The sequence below is a fragment of the Carcharhinus amblyrhynchos genome, chromosome 1, assembly GCF_965287045.1.
Source record: "Carcharhinus amblyrhynchos chromosome 1, sCarAmb.v2.hapA, whole genome shotgun sequence".
Taxonomy (NCBI): Eukaryota; Metazoa; Chordata; class Chondrichthyes; order Carcharhiniformes; family Carcharhinidae; genus Carcharhinus; species Carcharhinus amblyrhynchos.
In genome coordinates, this window is record NC_137324.1 from 122605965 (window position 1) to 122623521 (window position 17557).

The 17557-nt window shown below is 44.3% G+C and overlaps 1 protein-coding gene across 1 annotated transcript in view; it reads left to right on the forward strand.

The window, feature by feature from the left end:
* Nucleotides 1–13641, forward strand: part of htra3b (HtrA serine peptidase 3b) — a 29178-nt gene extending 15537 nt beyond the window's left edge. Inside the window, exons 5-9 of the mRNA XM_080191864.1 lie at nucleotides 2390–2422; nucleotides 2777–2891; nucleotides 6147–6204; nucleotides 8868–8963; nucleotides 13174–13641. Coding sequence (XP_080047990.1) covers nucleotides 2390–2422; nucleotides 2777–2891; nucleotides 6147–6204; nucleotides 8868–8963; nucleotides 13174–13342 — 471 coding nt within the window. The 3' untranslated portion in view covers nucleotides 13343–13641. The remainder of the gene's footprint in view (nucleotides 1–2389; nucleotides 2423–2776; nucleotides 2892–6146; nucleotides 6205–8867; nucleotides 8964–13173) is intronic.
* The last annotated feature ends 3916 nt before the right edge of the window (nucleotides 13642–17557 follow it).

Genomic DNA, 17557 nt, shown 5'->3' on the forward strand with positions numbered 1-17557 from the left:
ATTGAACAATTTAGGCCTATACTCTCTGAAATTTAGAAGAACAAGGTATAAATTGAGGTATATAATATGATAGAAGGTAGTGATAAAGTAGACATTACTTTATCGGCCCGCCTTGTTGGCCAACAAGGGGCATACATGCGGTGGGTCGTGCGAGGGCTGCTCTTGGATGTTGCTTCGAGAGTTGCCTCGTGCTTCACGTCGTTAGTGTACGCTTAAACTGGACCATCTGACGGGCAACATGACAGCTCAGTGACTACCACTGTTTGCTGTGCAGATACATGGATTTGGGCCTGTGTCTGCGGGAGTTTGCACATTCTCCCCGTGGTTGTGTGGGTTTTCTCCGGGTGCTCCGGTTTCCTCCCACACCCCAAAAACATGCTCTTAGGCTGATTGGTGTAACAAATTGTCCCTAAATTAGTCTTCCCTCAATCTTCCCCAATAGGCATAGACAAAAGGCATAGGTAGAGGAGGGCACTCATGATGTTAAAATGGCGGCGCGGGCTCGTTGGGCCGAAGGGCCTGTTTCCCATGCTGTTTTGTTCTTTGTTCTTTGTACATGGAGCAGATGCTTTCTCTCGTGGGGCATTGTAGGATGAGAGGCCATTGTCTTAGGATAAGGGGTAGCAAATTTAAAACAGAGTTGAGGAGAAACTACTTCTCCCAAAACATTGTGAATTTGTGGAATTCACTCCCCCAAAGTGTGGTGGATGCTGGGACAGTAGTAAATTTAAGGAGGAGTTTTAATTGGTAATGGGTTGAAGGGTTATGTAGATAAGGCAGGAAAATAGGGATGACAAGCATATCAGCCATGATTGAATGGCAGAGCAGACCCGTTGGGCTGAATGGCCTAATTCTGCTCCTATTTATTATGAACTATGAACTTATAAACATATGATTTCCTTTTATTAAAGAATACAAGAGTCAGCAGTGTTATTGTAAGTAGACAGAGGAGCATTCCTCATGGTAAAAGTTATAACTTTAAAAGTGGATATCTTGCCTTTGCCAAAAATTATGCACTCTGGCAGACAAAACTTCAACACATTCATAAAACTCATATTTAATACTGCATGTTTGGATCAAATGTTTATGTGGGCTTTGCTGGTGATTCACTGCAGATGTTATATAGCAGGTTGTTTTCAATAAAGTTTCTACCCAGTGAGCTCTAAAAAGGTGAGAGTGATGCTTACATTATCCTTTGATATACTAGTTTTATTTATAAAGCTCTTGATTTAACTTTGCACGAATATGGAAATCAATGGATTTGGTGATGGCTGAACTCTTGAACAGGAAATTATTCATATTCAAACATGGAATAGTTTTGTATAATTACATGAAACCAATTTTGGAAAAAGCTGGGTGGGAATGGAATTAGTATCTTAGGAAGTTATTAATAATTATGGTGGCAGTTAAAGAAACATTTTCTTTTTGTCTTGCATGAACTTATTATTGGTTGGTTGATCAGAGTAGAATTTAAAACATCAGTGACGTTAATCCAAAGATGGAATGTTTAAATCTAAAACACATCACTTAGTACACCCTTTGGGTTTTGGAGAAGAAACCTATTCAAAAGCTTGATATGTTTCTGCATTTGTTTTTTAAAATTACTGGACCAAGTAATGATGGCTGGCGTTATAAGATATTTTGAAGAAAAAGGAATAACAAGCGGGATTTTCCGGTCGCGCTCGCTTCAGTCTGGATTCAGGTTACTGGATCTTTGCATGGTCCACTACGATTTCCGTTTCGGGTGGGACGGGAAAATTCTGATGTTGACTGATGTGGTCAGCAACTGTTCAGTCAGATACAGTGACGTTTGGTTCTAAACCCACCCACTGCAATAAGCATGATTTACTTCATAACCGAGGAATCTTTGCAGAAGCTGGCAATGCCTTGAATTTGGACCAGAGCCAGACCAATTATATTTTTCCAACTTGTTTCATCTCACATGACCTGAAATAAGATATTTTGAGTTATGAGAACTGTGCTTCCCTGGTCTACCAATTAGCCAGTAACTGGGGGAAATCTGCACATTTCTAAGCATCAGGTGAGGGCAGGTTTGATGCCAAATGTAATGGCCCTAATTTAAGTCAGTGGGTCTCACTGTCAGGAATTATAATCGCAAAATAGCTAGGGTGGAAACATGGTGACTGGATTCATTCCACCATCAGTACCCACCGAAAAGAATAGAAAAATCAGAGGATAAAACATGATTGAAAGAGAGAGCACTTTGTTTTTAGTGAAGTGTAACTCAACTGACTGACTGCTCACCCGGTCAGTTGGGAGTTTTTAGTCATGTTGTGTATAAAGCTGTCTAACTTAAAGTCAAATCCACAATGTACTTTATGTGTACTTACTGTCTTTGCTGTTTTCTGCATATTGTACATCACTGAAGTATGGAAACTCTGGAGGGCCTTTGGTGAATTTGGTAAGCCCAATTATGTGTAATTTCCTTATCTTTCACATGCTAATCTACAAATGTTTACCATTTAATTGGAAAAATCAAGCCACAATATATTTTCCTGCATTGTGCTTTGGGCGTGTTTGCTATTTTTTTGTTCAGCTCTTCAGAAATGATTAGATAAGGGCATCCGGAAGCTAATAAATTGACTTGCCTCAAGAGTTAGCACGGTTTTGTCTGTTGCAAAAACAAATATGCGATGCCAAACTTCAAAGCACATATCATCCTCTGAATCTAACAGCAGCAAATACAATGAGAGATATTTAGAATACACCCTGGAGTTTTCGTTGAATTTTCTTTTAAAAATTTATCGTCCTACAGGATGGCGAGGTTATAGGAATAAATACACTGAAGGTCACTGCAGGAATTTCCTTTGCAATTCCATCAGACCGTATTGCAACGTTTCTTACTGATTTTCATGATAAACAAGCCAAAGGTAAGGATTTTGAGCGCATGAATGAAACTGATTTACTTTCCAGAGTGATACATACTGCACTAATCTTGACTACTCCAAGAATTTTAAAAAAACAAATCGCAGCGTGCAAAATGTACAATGTGTGAAATCTAACAGGCCAGACTAATAATAGGAAGCAAATGTTTTGACTAGTAGTGTGGGAAAGGGCTTGGGGCAGGAATATTTCTTTCCACAACTAGAAGATTAACTACTAAATTAGAAGTTTTTTTGACATGTTGTCAAATATGCAAAACTATAAGTGCTCATTTTATAAGAGTGTTGCGGTCTGGAGAATGCTGGGTCAAATGTAACACTGCCCAAAGTTCACATTCTGATATACATTCCCATAAACAAAAAGTAGGAAGGTGGAAGGGAAAAAGAAAACATAGCTTCAGAAATGAGCCATGCGAGTCAACTCTGCACCCTCAAAATGGAGTTCCTGCCTCCAATATTAAAAGGCAATGTGAAAAAAATCACACAAAATCTGCATTTAGGGTGGCATGGTGGCACAGTGGTTAGCAGGGACCCAGGGACCTGGGTTCGATTCTGGCCTCGGATGCCTCTCTATGTGGAGTTTGCACACTCTCCCCGTGTCTGCATGAGTTTCCTCTAGGTGCTCTGATTTCCTCCCACAGTCCAAAGATTTGTGGGTTAGGCCGATTGGCCACGCTAAATTGACCCTAGTGTCAGTGGGATTAGCTAGGGTAAATGCAGGGATAAGGCCCTGAGTGGGATTGTTGTCAGTTCAGGCTTGATGGGCTGAATGGCCTCCTTCTACACTGTAGGGGTTTTATGACTCTGTAATTTCTTTATATGCGGTATTCAACAAACTGTATTTTTAGAAGGTGCAGTTTTAATACCCAGGTCAGTTACAGAGAAACCTCATTGAAGCAGCCAGCTTTTTATTTTATTGTAACAATCCTAGAAACTAATGAGTTTGATCCTGTCTCGAGAATATTTGGATCTGTAGATTAGTTGCATCCTGAAACAAAAATGTGCAGTTCCTGCATACAAAAAAAAGTGTTGATACAAGTAACCCCCTGTGGAAAAAAATGCATAGAAATGTTTATGTGGTAATAATTGATTCTGGTGTCTCTCCATTGCAGTATTAGACAATTTATAAGAATATTTTTTTAAAAACATAAGAAAATGGTATATCTAGGAGCTCTGTGAATCTAGGGGGAGATGGGTGGAGATTTTCATGTGTAAGTGTCCTAGGCCCAACCAGCTTCAGCTGCTCCATCAATTACTTTCCTTCCATCATTATGTCAGAAGTGGGGGTGTCCAGCACCATTCACGACTTCTTAGATACTGAAGTAGTCCATATTCATTTACAGTCAGACCTGGACAACTTTCAGGCTTGGGCTGATAAGTGACAAATAATATTCATGGCACACAAGTGCCATCTCCAGAAAGAGAGAATCCAACCATTGCCTGCTATCATTCAATTGCATGACCATCACTGAATCCCCCACAATTAACATCCTGCGGGTACCATTGATGAGAAACTGAACTGGGCCAGACATATAAAAACTTAGCAAGTTACATTAGCAAGTCAGAGAATGAAAATTCTGAAGCAAGTAACTCACCACCTGACTCCACAAGAGCTTGTCAACAATCTACTAGGCATGTGATGGGAAACTCTCCACTTGGCTGGGTGACTCAAGAAGCTGTGTGACTCAACACTCAAGAAACCTGACACCATGCAGTACAAAATTCTATTGTTACCCATCCATTACTCTAAATACTTACTCCCTTCACCACTGGTGCACAGTGGCAGCATTGCAAGCCATCTGTAATGTGCACTATAGTAACTCACATAGTATGCTCCTTGGAGAGCATATTCCAAACCTTTAATCTCTACTATGTAAAAGGACAAAGGCAGTAGATGCATGAGAACACCACCACCTACAAGTTTCCTCCAAGTCCCACATCATTCTAACTTGGAACTATGGGGTGATTTTTCAGCCTGTGTTCACCGTCAGAGAGAATGGTGGAAAGTTTGGAGAGAATCGTGTTTCCCAATTTTCCACACGCTTTTCTGGTGATGTCATGAGGCTCATGCCTACAAAGGGAGCGAACTTCATTTTAATGGATTTCAATAAATTTGAATATAACTAGCCAGCCCCCCACCACATCGTGCCTCCTCACTGAATAGCCAAAACTTGTTGACATGACATCAAGTTGGTGAAGTTTACAATAAGTTTTGAATGACGAGATTCAGTCGAGGGAATCCTTCCGGGGGCACAAAATGAAGTATAGCCCCTGGCGGGGGGAACATGGTCACCCATCACAGCTCCCCGAGTCATTGACCTCAGACGTGATTCTGCGGTTTTGGGGTGAACACGGACGGAGAATCCCACCCCTGGACAGCTAACTGGGCTGTGGAGCTGGTGAACTACATAACAGTTTTCAGTCTAAACCTGACACTTTGAAAGAATATGGTAAGACTCTGCCCCTTACCACCATTCCTTCACTATCATTGGATTCAAAATCCTGAAACTCCCTCCTGACAGCTATGGGTGTGCCTACACCACAGAGACTGCAGTGGTTCAAAAAGGCGACGCACCATGACCATCTCAAGGGCAATTAGGGTTGAGAAATAAATGCTGGCATAGTCAGCGATGCTTACTTCCTGTGAACGAAAACAATTTGTAAAAGTCCAGTCGGTATTAACCCCTCCCAGGATGTTGGGGGGTTTGGTAATGCTGTCAAATGTCAAGGGGAAATGGTTTTTGATTTTCTCCTGTTGGAGATGCTCACTGTCTGGCACTTTTGTGATGCGGATATTAATAATTCAATATTGGGCAATGAAACCCACATTGGAAATGTGGGTAGAGATTTCTTTTGAATTTTGTGTACCCTCCTGAAACTGATTCTCAGAATGCAGTTGATTCATGGTGATGGCATGATTCTGTTCTGTGGTCAAAGTGAATTGTGTTGAAATGTCTCCCCCAGTGCTATTGGCTCAGTAGATTAATGAACAAATTAAAGAGGAAGAACAAAGAAAAAGAAAATTAAAAATCTTTCAGGAAGCTAGTCCAAATGCCAAGCCTGAACCCTCGAAACAAATTGACATACTGACTTGATGCAGATGGTGTTCACCTTGTAGACATTGATAGCCACAAGGAATTTTATTTTAAGGATATGTATATGTTTAAAAAGTAATTTGAAAATTACCATATTATTAGGCAAGAGAGAATTTATTGTAATTTTTTTTCCATCTACTTAATATAGATGTCACAGGCATGAAAAAGCGTTTCATTGGTGTGAGAATGCTGCCTGTAACTCCTGCGTAAGTTTATAAGCATTACTTTACTCTTTAAGTTTATTTATTAGTGTCACAAATAGGCTTACATTAACACTGCAATTAAGTTACTGTGAAAATCGCCTAATTGCCACACTCCTGCGCCTGTTTGGGTACACTGAAGGAGAATTTAGCAAGGTCAATGCACCTAACCAGCACATCTTTCGGACTGTGGGAGGAAACCGGAGCACCCGGGTGAAACACACGCAGACACGGGCAGAACATGCAGATTCCACACAGACAGTCACCCAAGCTGGGAATCAAACTCGTGTCTTTGGCGCTGTGAGGCAGCAGTGCTAACCACTGTGCTGTGCCTTATCTTTTCAAAACTGTTCTTTCCACTCAAAATGATTCCTAAAACACGAAGGTGGTTGCAAGCTGAGATTGGCCGATGATCCCTTTTAATATTGCTAGAAACATCTGCCTTTCAACTTGCAGTGCGGAATCAGTACAGATATAGATCATAGTATCTGGGACCCTGTCTATATAATCTGACCCTGACTTGTTCTTAAACATTGTGGTTAGAAAACAGGAAGTGGAACCTCCTGCCTGGTGTGTAATTGATATAACCTGTCAGTCAGAACAAGAATGTTTCCAACAAAATCAAGTACTTGAGATGCATTCAACTGCAAAGGGAAAGTAAAACAAACAAAGCTCCTGGCTGGTGTGTAATCGATGAAAACTGTCAATCAAAGGCTGGTTTAAAGGATTGGAGCATGAAATTGAATGAACGCAAAGCTTTTTGAGGCATTTGAGCTTTCCAGGAAGGCTCAGAGACACCTAAAAGGAAAGGCAGTGTTAAAAGAATGGGGCTGAGTGAGCAGGTCTGGTGAAATGAGGAGGTACTTGTGGGTTACTGGATACTATCAACAATGAACTGTCTGATCTGTTCAGGAGTTGTCAGTCAGAGCAGTTCAAAGCTGCCAGGCTGCACTTGCTGCTCAGTCTACAAAATGGAATCCTTCTAGTGAAGCTAACATCTCCTGTCAGCCATATAACTTCAAAGGGGTTTGCTCACACCTGGGCTTCTGTAAGAGAGAAAGGACAATTCCTTCTGCAACATGAAGTACTGCTGTGACTTTGAAGGCTTCAGGGTGTCCAGGGGGCAAGGATATTAAAGTGACCAGGCCACTTCAAAGGTTTCATGGTAAACAGACAAGAGTGAAGATTTTGAACTGAAAGCTGCCTGAGATGACTATGGTAAGAGTGATCTCCACTTTTCCTAGGGCTAGAAGGGCAGTCCAGCCATGAGACCACATCTGGAGGACAGTGCTGAAGTCAACCCCTTCCCCCAGTCTGAGCTCACCCTTGAGGGAGCCTCCCTCCACAACCTGGCAGCAGCAGAGGAACCCACAGGCACAGCACTCACCTCCCCTTGAAATGTGTGCTTATCAGGACCTGTGACAAATCCTGCCCGTTGGACTTCATGCACGTGGGGGTGGTGGCGGTGAGAACGTAATGGAAAGCTGGAGCTTCCAGATTCAAACCCAGTAATAACATATAAATCACATTGTAAGCATTTCAGTTAGGTTCCTGCTGCTCTGGGCGGGAACCTGGGCCGGGAGAATGGATTTGACGTCTCACACAATTCCAGTTTTAGCCCTGGCACCTGATTCCAAGGGCCAGTGGCCATCCTGCTTCCAGCTGGCGGAACCAGAGAATCGCCCCCTGAATCTCTCCCACCCTGTCAATTCCCCTCAGGATCTTATATATTACAGTAAGATCACCTCTCATCCTTCTTCTTACAGGCCCAACTTGTCCAACTTTTACACATAAGATAAAGCCCTCCATCTCAGGAATCAGTTGAGTGAATCTTCTGTGAACTGTATCTTTTCTTAAGGAGACCAAACCTGTATGCAGTACTCCAGATGTGGTATCACCAATGCCCTTTGTAACTGCAGCAAAACATCCCTATTTTCATTCCCCTTGCAATAAGCAACAAAATTCCATTTGTCTTCGGAATCACTGACTGTGCCTGCATACTTTTATTTTAACAATTTGGGAAGGTCTAGCAATGGGTACGGGAGAAGTTGAAGCTTGGTGAGGGGCAGCCTTTTTTTAGGGCCCAGAGGAGGGTTCCTACTTTGAATGAACTGCGGGGGTTGGGAGGATTGGCACTGCAGGGGAATGGATTGCTGGAGATCGGGGATGTCTGGGACAGGGACAGACCCAGAAATGATGGGGGAGGACACGATCAAGCTATGGGGGCAGCATTATGGGAGTTGGGGGGCTGGCCAGTGATTGACTTGGCCAGAAAATGAGAGGGGTTGACAGCTCTGTGCATGTGCAAAGACACGCTGGTTTCACCTGCCCAGGTGGTCATAGGCCCCACCTCCCTGAAATCAAATGATATTCACACTGGTAGCCTCTGCATTGCACAGAGTGTGGGAGATTCTAGTGTGAACTCCCACTGAGAAAACCAGTGTGAGTTGCTCCAGTTTTCCCATGAATTCAACACTTCAGATTTTTAGGGGAGAATTCCACCCTCGTTGTTTTAATATTACATTATGCTGAAGGGATTTCGCCCGCAGCAATTTGACACATTTATTCACTTAACATTTCCTCTTAAGTTATTTTGACATTGGACAGAAAAGAAATCATTGACTAGTTCTCTAGCTTTGTCTTAAAGATTTGTTTATCTTCTTCTCTAGCCTAATAGAAGAACTGAAACAAAGAACTCCCGACTTCCCTAATGTTGATACTGGCATCTATGTACATGAAGTCATTCCAGATTCACCAGCATACAGGTAAGCTCCATTCCTTTGAGTAAAAAAGATCTTCAGTAAAGAACAGCAAAGTAAATCAGTGGAAGAGATTTAGCAGATTCAGCATCTCTGGGCAGTGCCAGGGGCAAGCTGGCACTGCCAACTGGAAATGCCCAGGGGGCACCCCCTCTCCGGCGACCTCCTGGGGGGCCTCAGTTATCTCCCTTCACTCCAGCGGGGTCGGGATGCCAGCTCCCCATTCGTGGGGAGTTGTTGTAAATGCCACTGGAGTGAACCACTCCTGGCCGGAGGGGACAGTGAGGAGATGGAGGTGATCTGGCTGGTTTTCTCTGTGGCAGCAAGTGTAATATGTTTGTACCAAGCAGCAGAATTTGACTTTTGAATGTCAGTTAGCTACTTGGTCCATGAGTGATTGTAATTCCAACCTTTGCACTCAATACTAAAAAGGGGGATGAGGCGAGGGATGACATTATCGTGGCTGAAGAGACAGCAGCTTTTGCGCTGCAGCCAGGATGATGTCTGGCATGCTAACAAACAGAGGGAGAAAAGTATTCAGCATTGGGAAATTGTTAGAGTGATGAAAGGATGATCGATGCTCCATCTGCACTATCATGTGGAATTTGAACAATGTGCCAAATGCCTGAAAGGCTACACAGGAAACTGAGAAGGTCATGGACATTGAAGTAACCAGAAGCCAAAACTCGCAAAGCGTCAATCATCTTGGTTCATGGCAAGACAGATAAAGTGGAGTTGGTATCATGTGATTTCCAACCACAAGTTCATCTGAAATAAGGACCCAGATCTACCCGGAAGTACCACTATAGATGTGCTGAACTTCCCACACAAGGAGACTGTGTGGGATTACTGAGAAATTCCAACTTCCAATGGGCAATTACCCTGCATCGAAAATGTCCAATACTCCAATTTCAATTGGAAACTTTGGATGCTTCCATCTTTCTGAGCAGAATAGAATCATAAAATCTTACAGTGCAGAAGGAGAACATTCAGCCCATCGAGTCTGCTCCAACCACAATCCCAGCCAGGCACTATCCCCATTACCCCATGCATTCATCCTAGCTGATCACCCTGACACTAAGGAGCAATTTAGTATGGCCAATCCACCTAACCTGCATATTGGACTGTTGGAGGAAACCTGCACAGACACAGGGAGAATGTGCAAACTCCACGCAACAGATCCAAGCAGGGAATTGAACCCAAGTCCCTGGCACTGTGAGACAGCAGTGCTAACCACTGTGCCACCATGCCATCCAGAATAATGGAACAAAATTAGACGCATTAAAAGTTAGATAGATTAAAACGTCAGCTATTTCTTTGAAAACTATGGTCTTGACCCTGTTCCCCCCCTTGCCCCTTCCGATCACAAACCCCTCAATCACCTTCCCACCACCTCACCACCCCCCCCATCCACCCAACTCCTTTCGCCACCACCTGACCCCATCCTACCCTCTTATCGTACAAATTTAGCTTCTCTCTCACAGTGGCTGGGATCTTTAAGCTGATGGGCCTGTCTCGCCCACAACGATTTTGAGTGAGTGTCAGTTGGCTGCAGGAGGGAATTCTGCCTCTCACATAGAAGGAAGTCCCACCTTAGCGAGCTAACAACAAATAGATTGACTGGCAGCACTCTAATCCCTGCAGTGGACAGAAGAGGAATTGAAGGAAGGTGATAGAGCTGCAGTCCCGAGCTGGGTGGGAAATGGCCATTAAGTGGCCAAAAGGACCTCGGTGTTTCTTTTTTATTAGTCATTCGTGGGATATGGGCATCACTGGCTGGCCAGCATTTATTATCTGTTCTAGTTGCCCTTGAGAAACCTGTCACCTTAAAACACTGATACAATTGATTGGCTTGCTCAGCAATTTAAGAGAGCGGTTGAGAGTCAATCACATTGCTGTGGCTTTGAGGATACATGTAGGCCAAACCAGGTAAGGGAAGCAGATTTCCTTCCCTAAAGGGCATTGGTGAACCTGATGGGTTTTTCCAACAATTGACAATGGTTTCACGTTCATCAATAGATTCTTAATTTCAGATATTTTTTATTGACATCAAATTCCACCATCTGCCATGGAGGGATTTGAACCTGGGTCACCAGAGCACGAGCTGAGATTCTGGATTAATAATCTAATGATAATACCACTAGATCATTACCTCCCTTGGGACAAGGGCAGAGGTCTTGTCCACTGCAGCATAAAATCAGGAGAGCTGGAATCCACTAAGAAGCCTGTACCTTCCATTTCATGTTCCCCCCCACCCTGCTAAAAACCCACCAGCAAGAGAATGTGAGATTCATATCCTAATTACACCTTGCAGTCTTAGGAAAAACTGAATCAACCTATCAGCATTTCGAACCTCAGTAGTGTTGCTGGGGTTTACAACAGCGAAGACTTGAGGCATTGCAAGCAACTCTATTCATTTTAAAGGTAGTGCCACATAAAATTTAATGGAAATAGGGCCCCAATATTAACAAGGGAGAGGCAAGGAAGAGCTGCCTTAGCATAGGAGAAAAGATCATGAGGCCTGGGACACAGAAACTTTGATTGGCAGGACTTCATTTAAATAATAATCTGCCACATGATACTGGCCGTATGGACAGCCTGGTTGGTAGGAGGGAAGACAAATGAATGGCAGGAGGCCACAGCCGAGAGCCGTACGACTGGTCTCCAGCTGTGACTAGAGGCTAAAGACTCGGGGCCATGAACAGGGATAATGCATGAGGATGGTGAGTGAATAGATCAGGATTACCAATGGGAAATGTGGTGGAGAAACTAGGATATGGCAGCCTTTATCAGAGCTGGGCATGGCCCCCAAGGCTTCCCTCTGAGGCCTGTGGGAAGCACTCCTGCTCCTCCTGCCCCATAAAGAGTGATGAAAGGAGTAGATATTCAGTACTCACATTGGCCTGTCAATGCCTCCTGCTTCAGATATCAGTGAGTCATTACAGCATAGAAAAGCCATGCAGTCCATCGAGCCCATGCCATGTGTACTGCCGGGAATCCCAAAGCGTGGGCCTGCTTTTCAAATCTTGAATATTAACAAGGCTTCTGTCTTACTTTTATGGGATGGGCTGATTTGTATTTGTTTAAATTTTTAATAGGCAATGATTGGGTCAGGTTCTCAATCCCAATATATTAACTGCCAACCCTCTTCCACTTGTCCGAGTAGTGGTGGTGGTGGTATTCAGGTCAAGGCCGTGTAGTGTGGTTGTTCTTTTGAGTACACCTCTGATTCGGCAGGCCTGCTTGTCGACACAGAACTGCACCAAAGGAATTCCTATTTCCCAGTGAACCAGCTGGAATTCCAGCACTGTTCAAACTGCGAGCAAAAATACAAATTAGGAGTAGGAGTAGGAGTCGGCCATTTGGCCCTTTGAACCTGCTCCACCATTCCACAAGATCATGGCTGATCTCATTATAACTCTGAAGTCCACATTCCTGCCTTGCCCCCAATAACTTTTCAGCTCCTTGCTTTTCAAGGATCTATTTAGCTCTGATTGCGCCTCCACCGCTTGTTGAGGGAGAGTTCCAAATTCTCTCAGCCCTCTGAGAGAAAAATAAATTCTTCTCATTTCTGTGTTAAATGGGCAGTCCGTTATTTTTAATGTGACCCCTGTAACGAGTTCAATCAGGCCATTGGGGTTGGCCTATTGGAGAATGAGCCCCCTGATCTAGGACCCAATTAGTGGGCCAACTACAAAGTCTTTGCCTTGAATGAAACTGGAAATGTCAGTTCCTGTGTTGCCTTGAAGTAGACTGCTGACTGATAGCGCTCTGTGTACTGCTGAGAGTTGTAAATAAAGGGATTTTGGTGAAGGGACTTCTGCTTCCGCAGATTTATTAGAACCCCCTAGGGTGGAATTCTATGGCCTTTTCGCAGTGGGGGATGAGCCGGGAAATGCAGTGAGCCATTCAAAAGTCCGCTAACTTTGACAGGAGTGAGGATACCAACTGCGGGAGGGGCTGCTTAATTCCCCCACATTCTAGATTCCCCCACAAGAGGAAAAGTCGTTTCCACATCCACCTTGGTCAAGTCCCCCTCAGGAAAGTGACCAGTGTGGCAATGAAACAATGCAGCAGCCTCTGCACAGAACAACGAGTGGTTGGGAAAATGCCACCCTTAGTGCTAGAACCACCTTCATGTTTAGTGAACGCACGACAATAATTAAAAATCAGCTTTTTGTCATAGTTTGATGTATCTCCATTTCCTTATTTCCAGGGGCGGTATTCAGGATGGTGATGTCATTGTCAAAGTGAACGGGATTCCCTTGAAGACAACAAATGATTTGCAGGAAGCTGTGAAGAATGAGTTCCCTCTGCTGCTGGAGGTTCGTCGGGGAAACGACGACATACTCTTTAACATTGAGCCAGATCTGATTAGTGACTGAAACATAGCTGGCGTACTTAACCCTTTCCAGCCTGGAATACTCCCCATTGCTGTTTTCTCTATTAAGGACCAATCAACTGCTGGACCAGATGGCATAGTGGAGCAAGACAGTTGTTTACAATGATGCCAGTCACCTTCAGATACTGCCAACTTTCTAGATTACATCCTGTTTACCGGTGGATGGTAAACATCACCTCCCCCATCCCCCTCCATGTTGAAATGTTCAGCATTTACAACTGATAAATACTATTATTCTCTGCCTTGTCCATGGTGGGTGTAAATCTTTCACACTTGTGTTTTGAGAGACATGGGGTTTGCGGGGGTGGGGAGGGGGGGGTGCGGCGGGGGAATTTTAACCCTGAAGGATGGGCTGGTCTGGATGGGGTGGGAGGTTAAAGAGATCGAAGTGTGACCTTCAGCCCCAACCTGTCCACTTCCAGTTTTAATGGGGTGAGATGAAGTTAATGATGCGTGTGTATGGCCGGGAGATGGGGGGACAGTTTGCACCCAGGAGGGGGGTTAGCAATCTAAACATTATAATCAGGCAGGCAGCTTCACATTGATCCAGAGTTTCAGATTTCCCTCCTCCAGCCGGATTTCGTGGGCCTTGGGAAACCTGGCAGTTCAAGGAAGGCAAGGACTACTGAGTCTGGGTGATAAGTGCCTTTACTCATAGCTGTTTGCTAAATCCCCATGTACAACCTTTCTGATCTCTCCCACCATCCTCCCTCCCACCCACCCATGAGGCCTTTGGGCGCGGCATGGTGACACAGTGGTTAGCTCTGCTGCCTCACAGTGCCAGGGACCCAGGTTTGATTCTCGGCTTGGGTCACTGGTTGTTTGGAGTCTGCACATTCTCCCCATGTCTGCGTGGATTTCCTCTGGGTACTCCAGTTTCCTCCCACACTCCAAAGGTTAGGTTGATTGGCCATGATAAATTGTCCTTCAGAATCAGGGATTAACAGTATAAATGAGGGTTACAGGAATAAGGCCTGGGTGGGATTGTGGTTGGTACAGGCTCAAAGGGCCAAATGGCCTCCTTCTGCATTGTAGGGATTTTATGATTATTTGACCCCTGTCCCTCACCCCATGATCTTTGAGATCTGAAGCACTCCAATCCCACTCAAGCTTTCAGTCCCTCAGGCCTCCGATCCCTCAGGCCTCCAAGCCCTGGGCTTCCACTCTGCAACTCCCTCCAGCCTACCTCTCTGATCCCACCCTATACCTCTCCCCATTCCTGACTGTGCTGGAAGCTTGACCTTCCTGGGAGCCAGCCAGCCTCCTGGTTCGGAAACATGCTCAGTGGATCTGACAGCCCCATGGAGCGAAACTCAGAACTGATAGGTGGGAATTTCTGGCCACACCCGCTACCAGGATCCTCCAGTCCTGCCAAAATGCTCTTGACTGGGCTATCACTGGGGGCCACAACATGATGGGTGGGAAAATCCCAGCTCAATGTTTCCAGTCAATGGCCCTTCATCAAAGATTCTGATGAAAACTCAACCCGAAATGTTAACTTTGATTCTCTCTCTGCAGATGTTGCCAGATCTGCCTTTTCTAGCCTTTTCTGTTTTTCTGTCAGATTTCCAATATTCCCACTATTTTGCTCTTAGACCCTCTCAATCTGGGTCTCTGCAGCCGTGGAATGAAGACAAAACGTTTTAATCAGGTTCTTTGGCCTGACCCAACCTCAATTCAGCCCAATCCCCTCCTCCCACCCTGGCTTCAGAGGAAAAATGCACCTCATAAGTTGAATGTGCAGGATAAACCAACGTTACTGAATACAGTAAGAATATCAGGATTTTTCTATAGGGGTGCGTTGTAGTGCCTCTGGTCTGCTCTTTATCCACAGCAGATATTAGACACGTTGAAAAATAGAAATAGAGAGCCCTTAAAATTAGAGCAAACATTAATCCCTTCTGATCCCATTGCCTTTCTTTCGTGTTCTGATATTAACTTGCCCCTCTGAACAGAATATCCACCAAATGGCAGTGTGGTTTCTTTATCTATACAGAGCGAGACTTATAAAATCATCAGAACATGATCTGCGAGTTTAGCTGAACATCTCAAGTGAAGCTGCCAGAAGGGATCGAGGGGACACCCAGTCTTAACATTTTAGTTGACATTTCTTTGCGGACCAGGAGTGCTTTTCTAGACATCACAATGAAACTTTAGTCTTCCTTGCTTGCCCATATTCAGTCCAATCACAAGGAGAGCTCTCCTTACTAAATAGAATCTGCAGTCCTCCCCTTGCCACCTCAGTCACCTCCAGAGCACACCCAACCAAGTGCCTCCAAAGAAAGCACCCCCTCCATTCCCTTCACCACCAGCCACTCCACTGTCAGGAACCATTCTCCAAGGGATGTTACTGCCAAGTTCCCACTCTTGCCTGACCAAGTGGTGTGCTTCTGGCTGGGTTTGTTCAGGACCTGCTGGGAACATTCATGGAAACGAAGGGCTGGGCCGCTCTGACCCTTAGCATGTGGGAATGTGGCCCACTTTAACACTCACGCACATCGATTGGAATCCAGGCCAATCTCAACAAATGCCAAGTGGGAAACACTGCAGTGATACTCTCACTAACAATTCTTTGGGCGGGGTGGAGGGGGAGTAAGAAAGTCAAATAGATTTGTTTGAAACAAAGAGAATTATTATGAAATTAAAAATCTGATTAATGGATTTTGGAATGCTAGTGATGCATTAAACTAATGCAGGCTGCAAAGGGTTAAACTTGACTTCCTCAGGCGAATAGTAGATTTGGAAATCTACTGTTTTGTAAAAGTGTTCTTTAAGATGATAAACATACAGACAATTTAGTACACAGAAGAATTCCATTTACAGAAAGTGTAAAGAATCTGTAATTTCATTCATGAATTTGCCTGTTGTTGAGTCACAATAGAAATGCTACAATGAGTAGTACAGATATACTTTCTAACATGATGAGATGCTGTAATCAGGTAACATGACAGGTTTATGTCGTTCTAAAGTAATGTACTTTGGACCATTAAACTACCACATGATTGAAGCTGCATTGTGAAATCACTGTCCATATAAAGCAAGAACAGAAAGAGGTCTCACAACACCAGCTTAAAGTCCAACAAGTTTATTTGTAGCAAATTTGTAGCCACAAGCTTTCGGAACATGCTGTCCCTTCGTCAGGTGGGTGGAAGTTCTGATCACAGACAGGACACAAAGACACAAACTCAATTTACATGAATAATGATTGCAATGTGAGTCTTTACAGCTAATCAAGTCTTAAAGTACAGACAATGTGAGTGGAGGTAGCATTAAGCATAGGTTAAAAGTATGTGTATTGTTTCCAGACAAGAAAGTTAGTGAGATTTTGCAAACCCAGGCAAGTTGTGGGGGTTACAGATAGTGTGACATGAATCCAAGATCCTGTTGAGGCCGTCCTCATGTGTGCAGAACTTGACTATCAGTCTCTGCTCAGCGACTCTGCGCTGTCGTGTATCGTGAAGGCTGCCTTGGAGAACACTTACCCAAAGATCTGAGGCCGAGTGCCCATGACTGGTGAAGTGTTCCCCAACAGGAAGAGAACACTCCTGCCTGGTGATTGTTGAGTGGTGTTCATTCATCTGTTGTCATAGCGTCTGCATGGTCTCCCCAACATACCAAGCCTCGGGACATCTTTTCCTGCAATCTACCAGGTAGACAACATTGGCCGAGTTGCAAGAGTATGTACCGTGTTCCTGGTGGATGGTGTTCTCACGTGAGATGGTGGCATCAGTGTCGATGATCTGGCATGTCTTACAGAGGTTGCTGTGGCAGCGTTGTGTGGTGTCATGGTCCCTATTCTCCTGAAGGCTGGGTAGTTTGCTGCGGACAGTGGTCTGTTTGAGGTTGTGCGGTTGTTTGATGGCAAGAGGTGGGGGTGTGGGGATGGCCTTGGTGAGATGTTCGTCTTCATCAATGACATTTGACGCTCCAGAGAAGATGCCATAGCCTCACAGGACCTTCAACCAATGCTATACACTAGCATTTCTTCCTTTGGACTCGAGGTGAACAATCACTGAAACAATTATATGGTGACATCAACAAGTTCCATTCCACCATCTGACTCACCATGGACTACTCTCTGGAATGGTTACATTCTTGGACACACGCATCTCCATTAAGGATGGTCACCTCCGCACCTCACTGTACCGCAAGCCCATGGATACCTCACGATGCTCCACTTCTCCAGCTTCCATCCTAA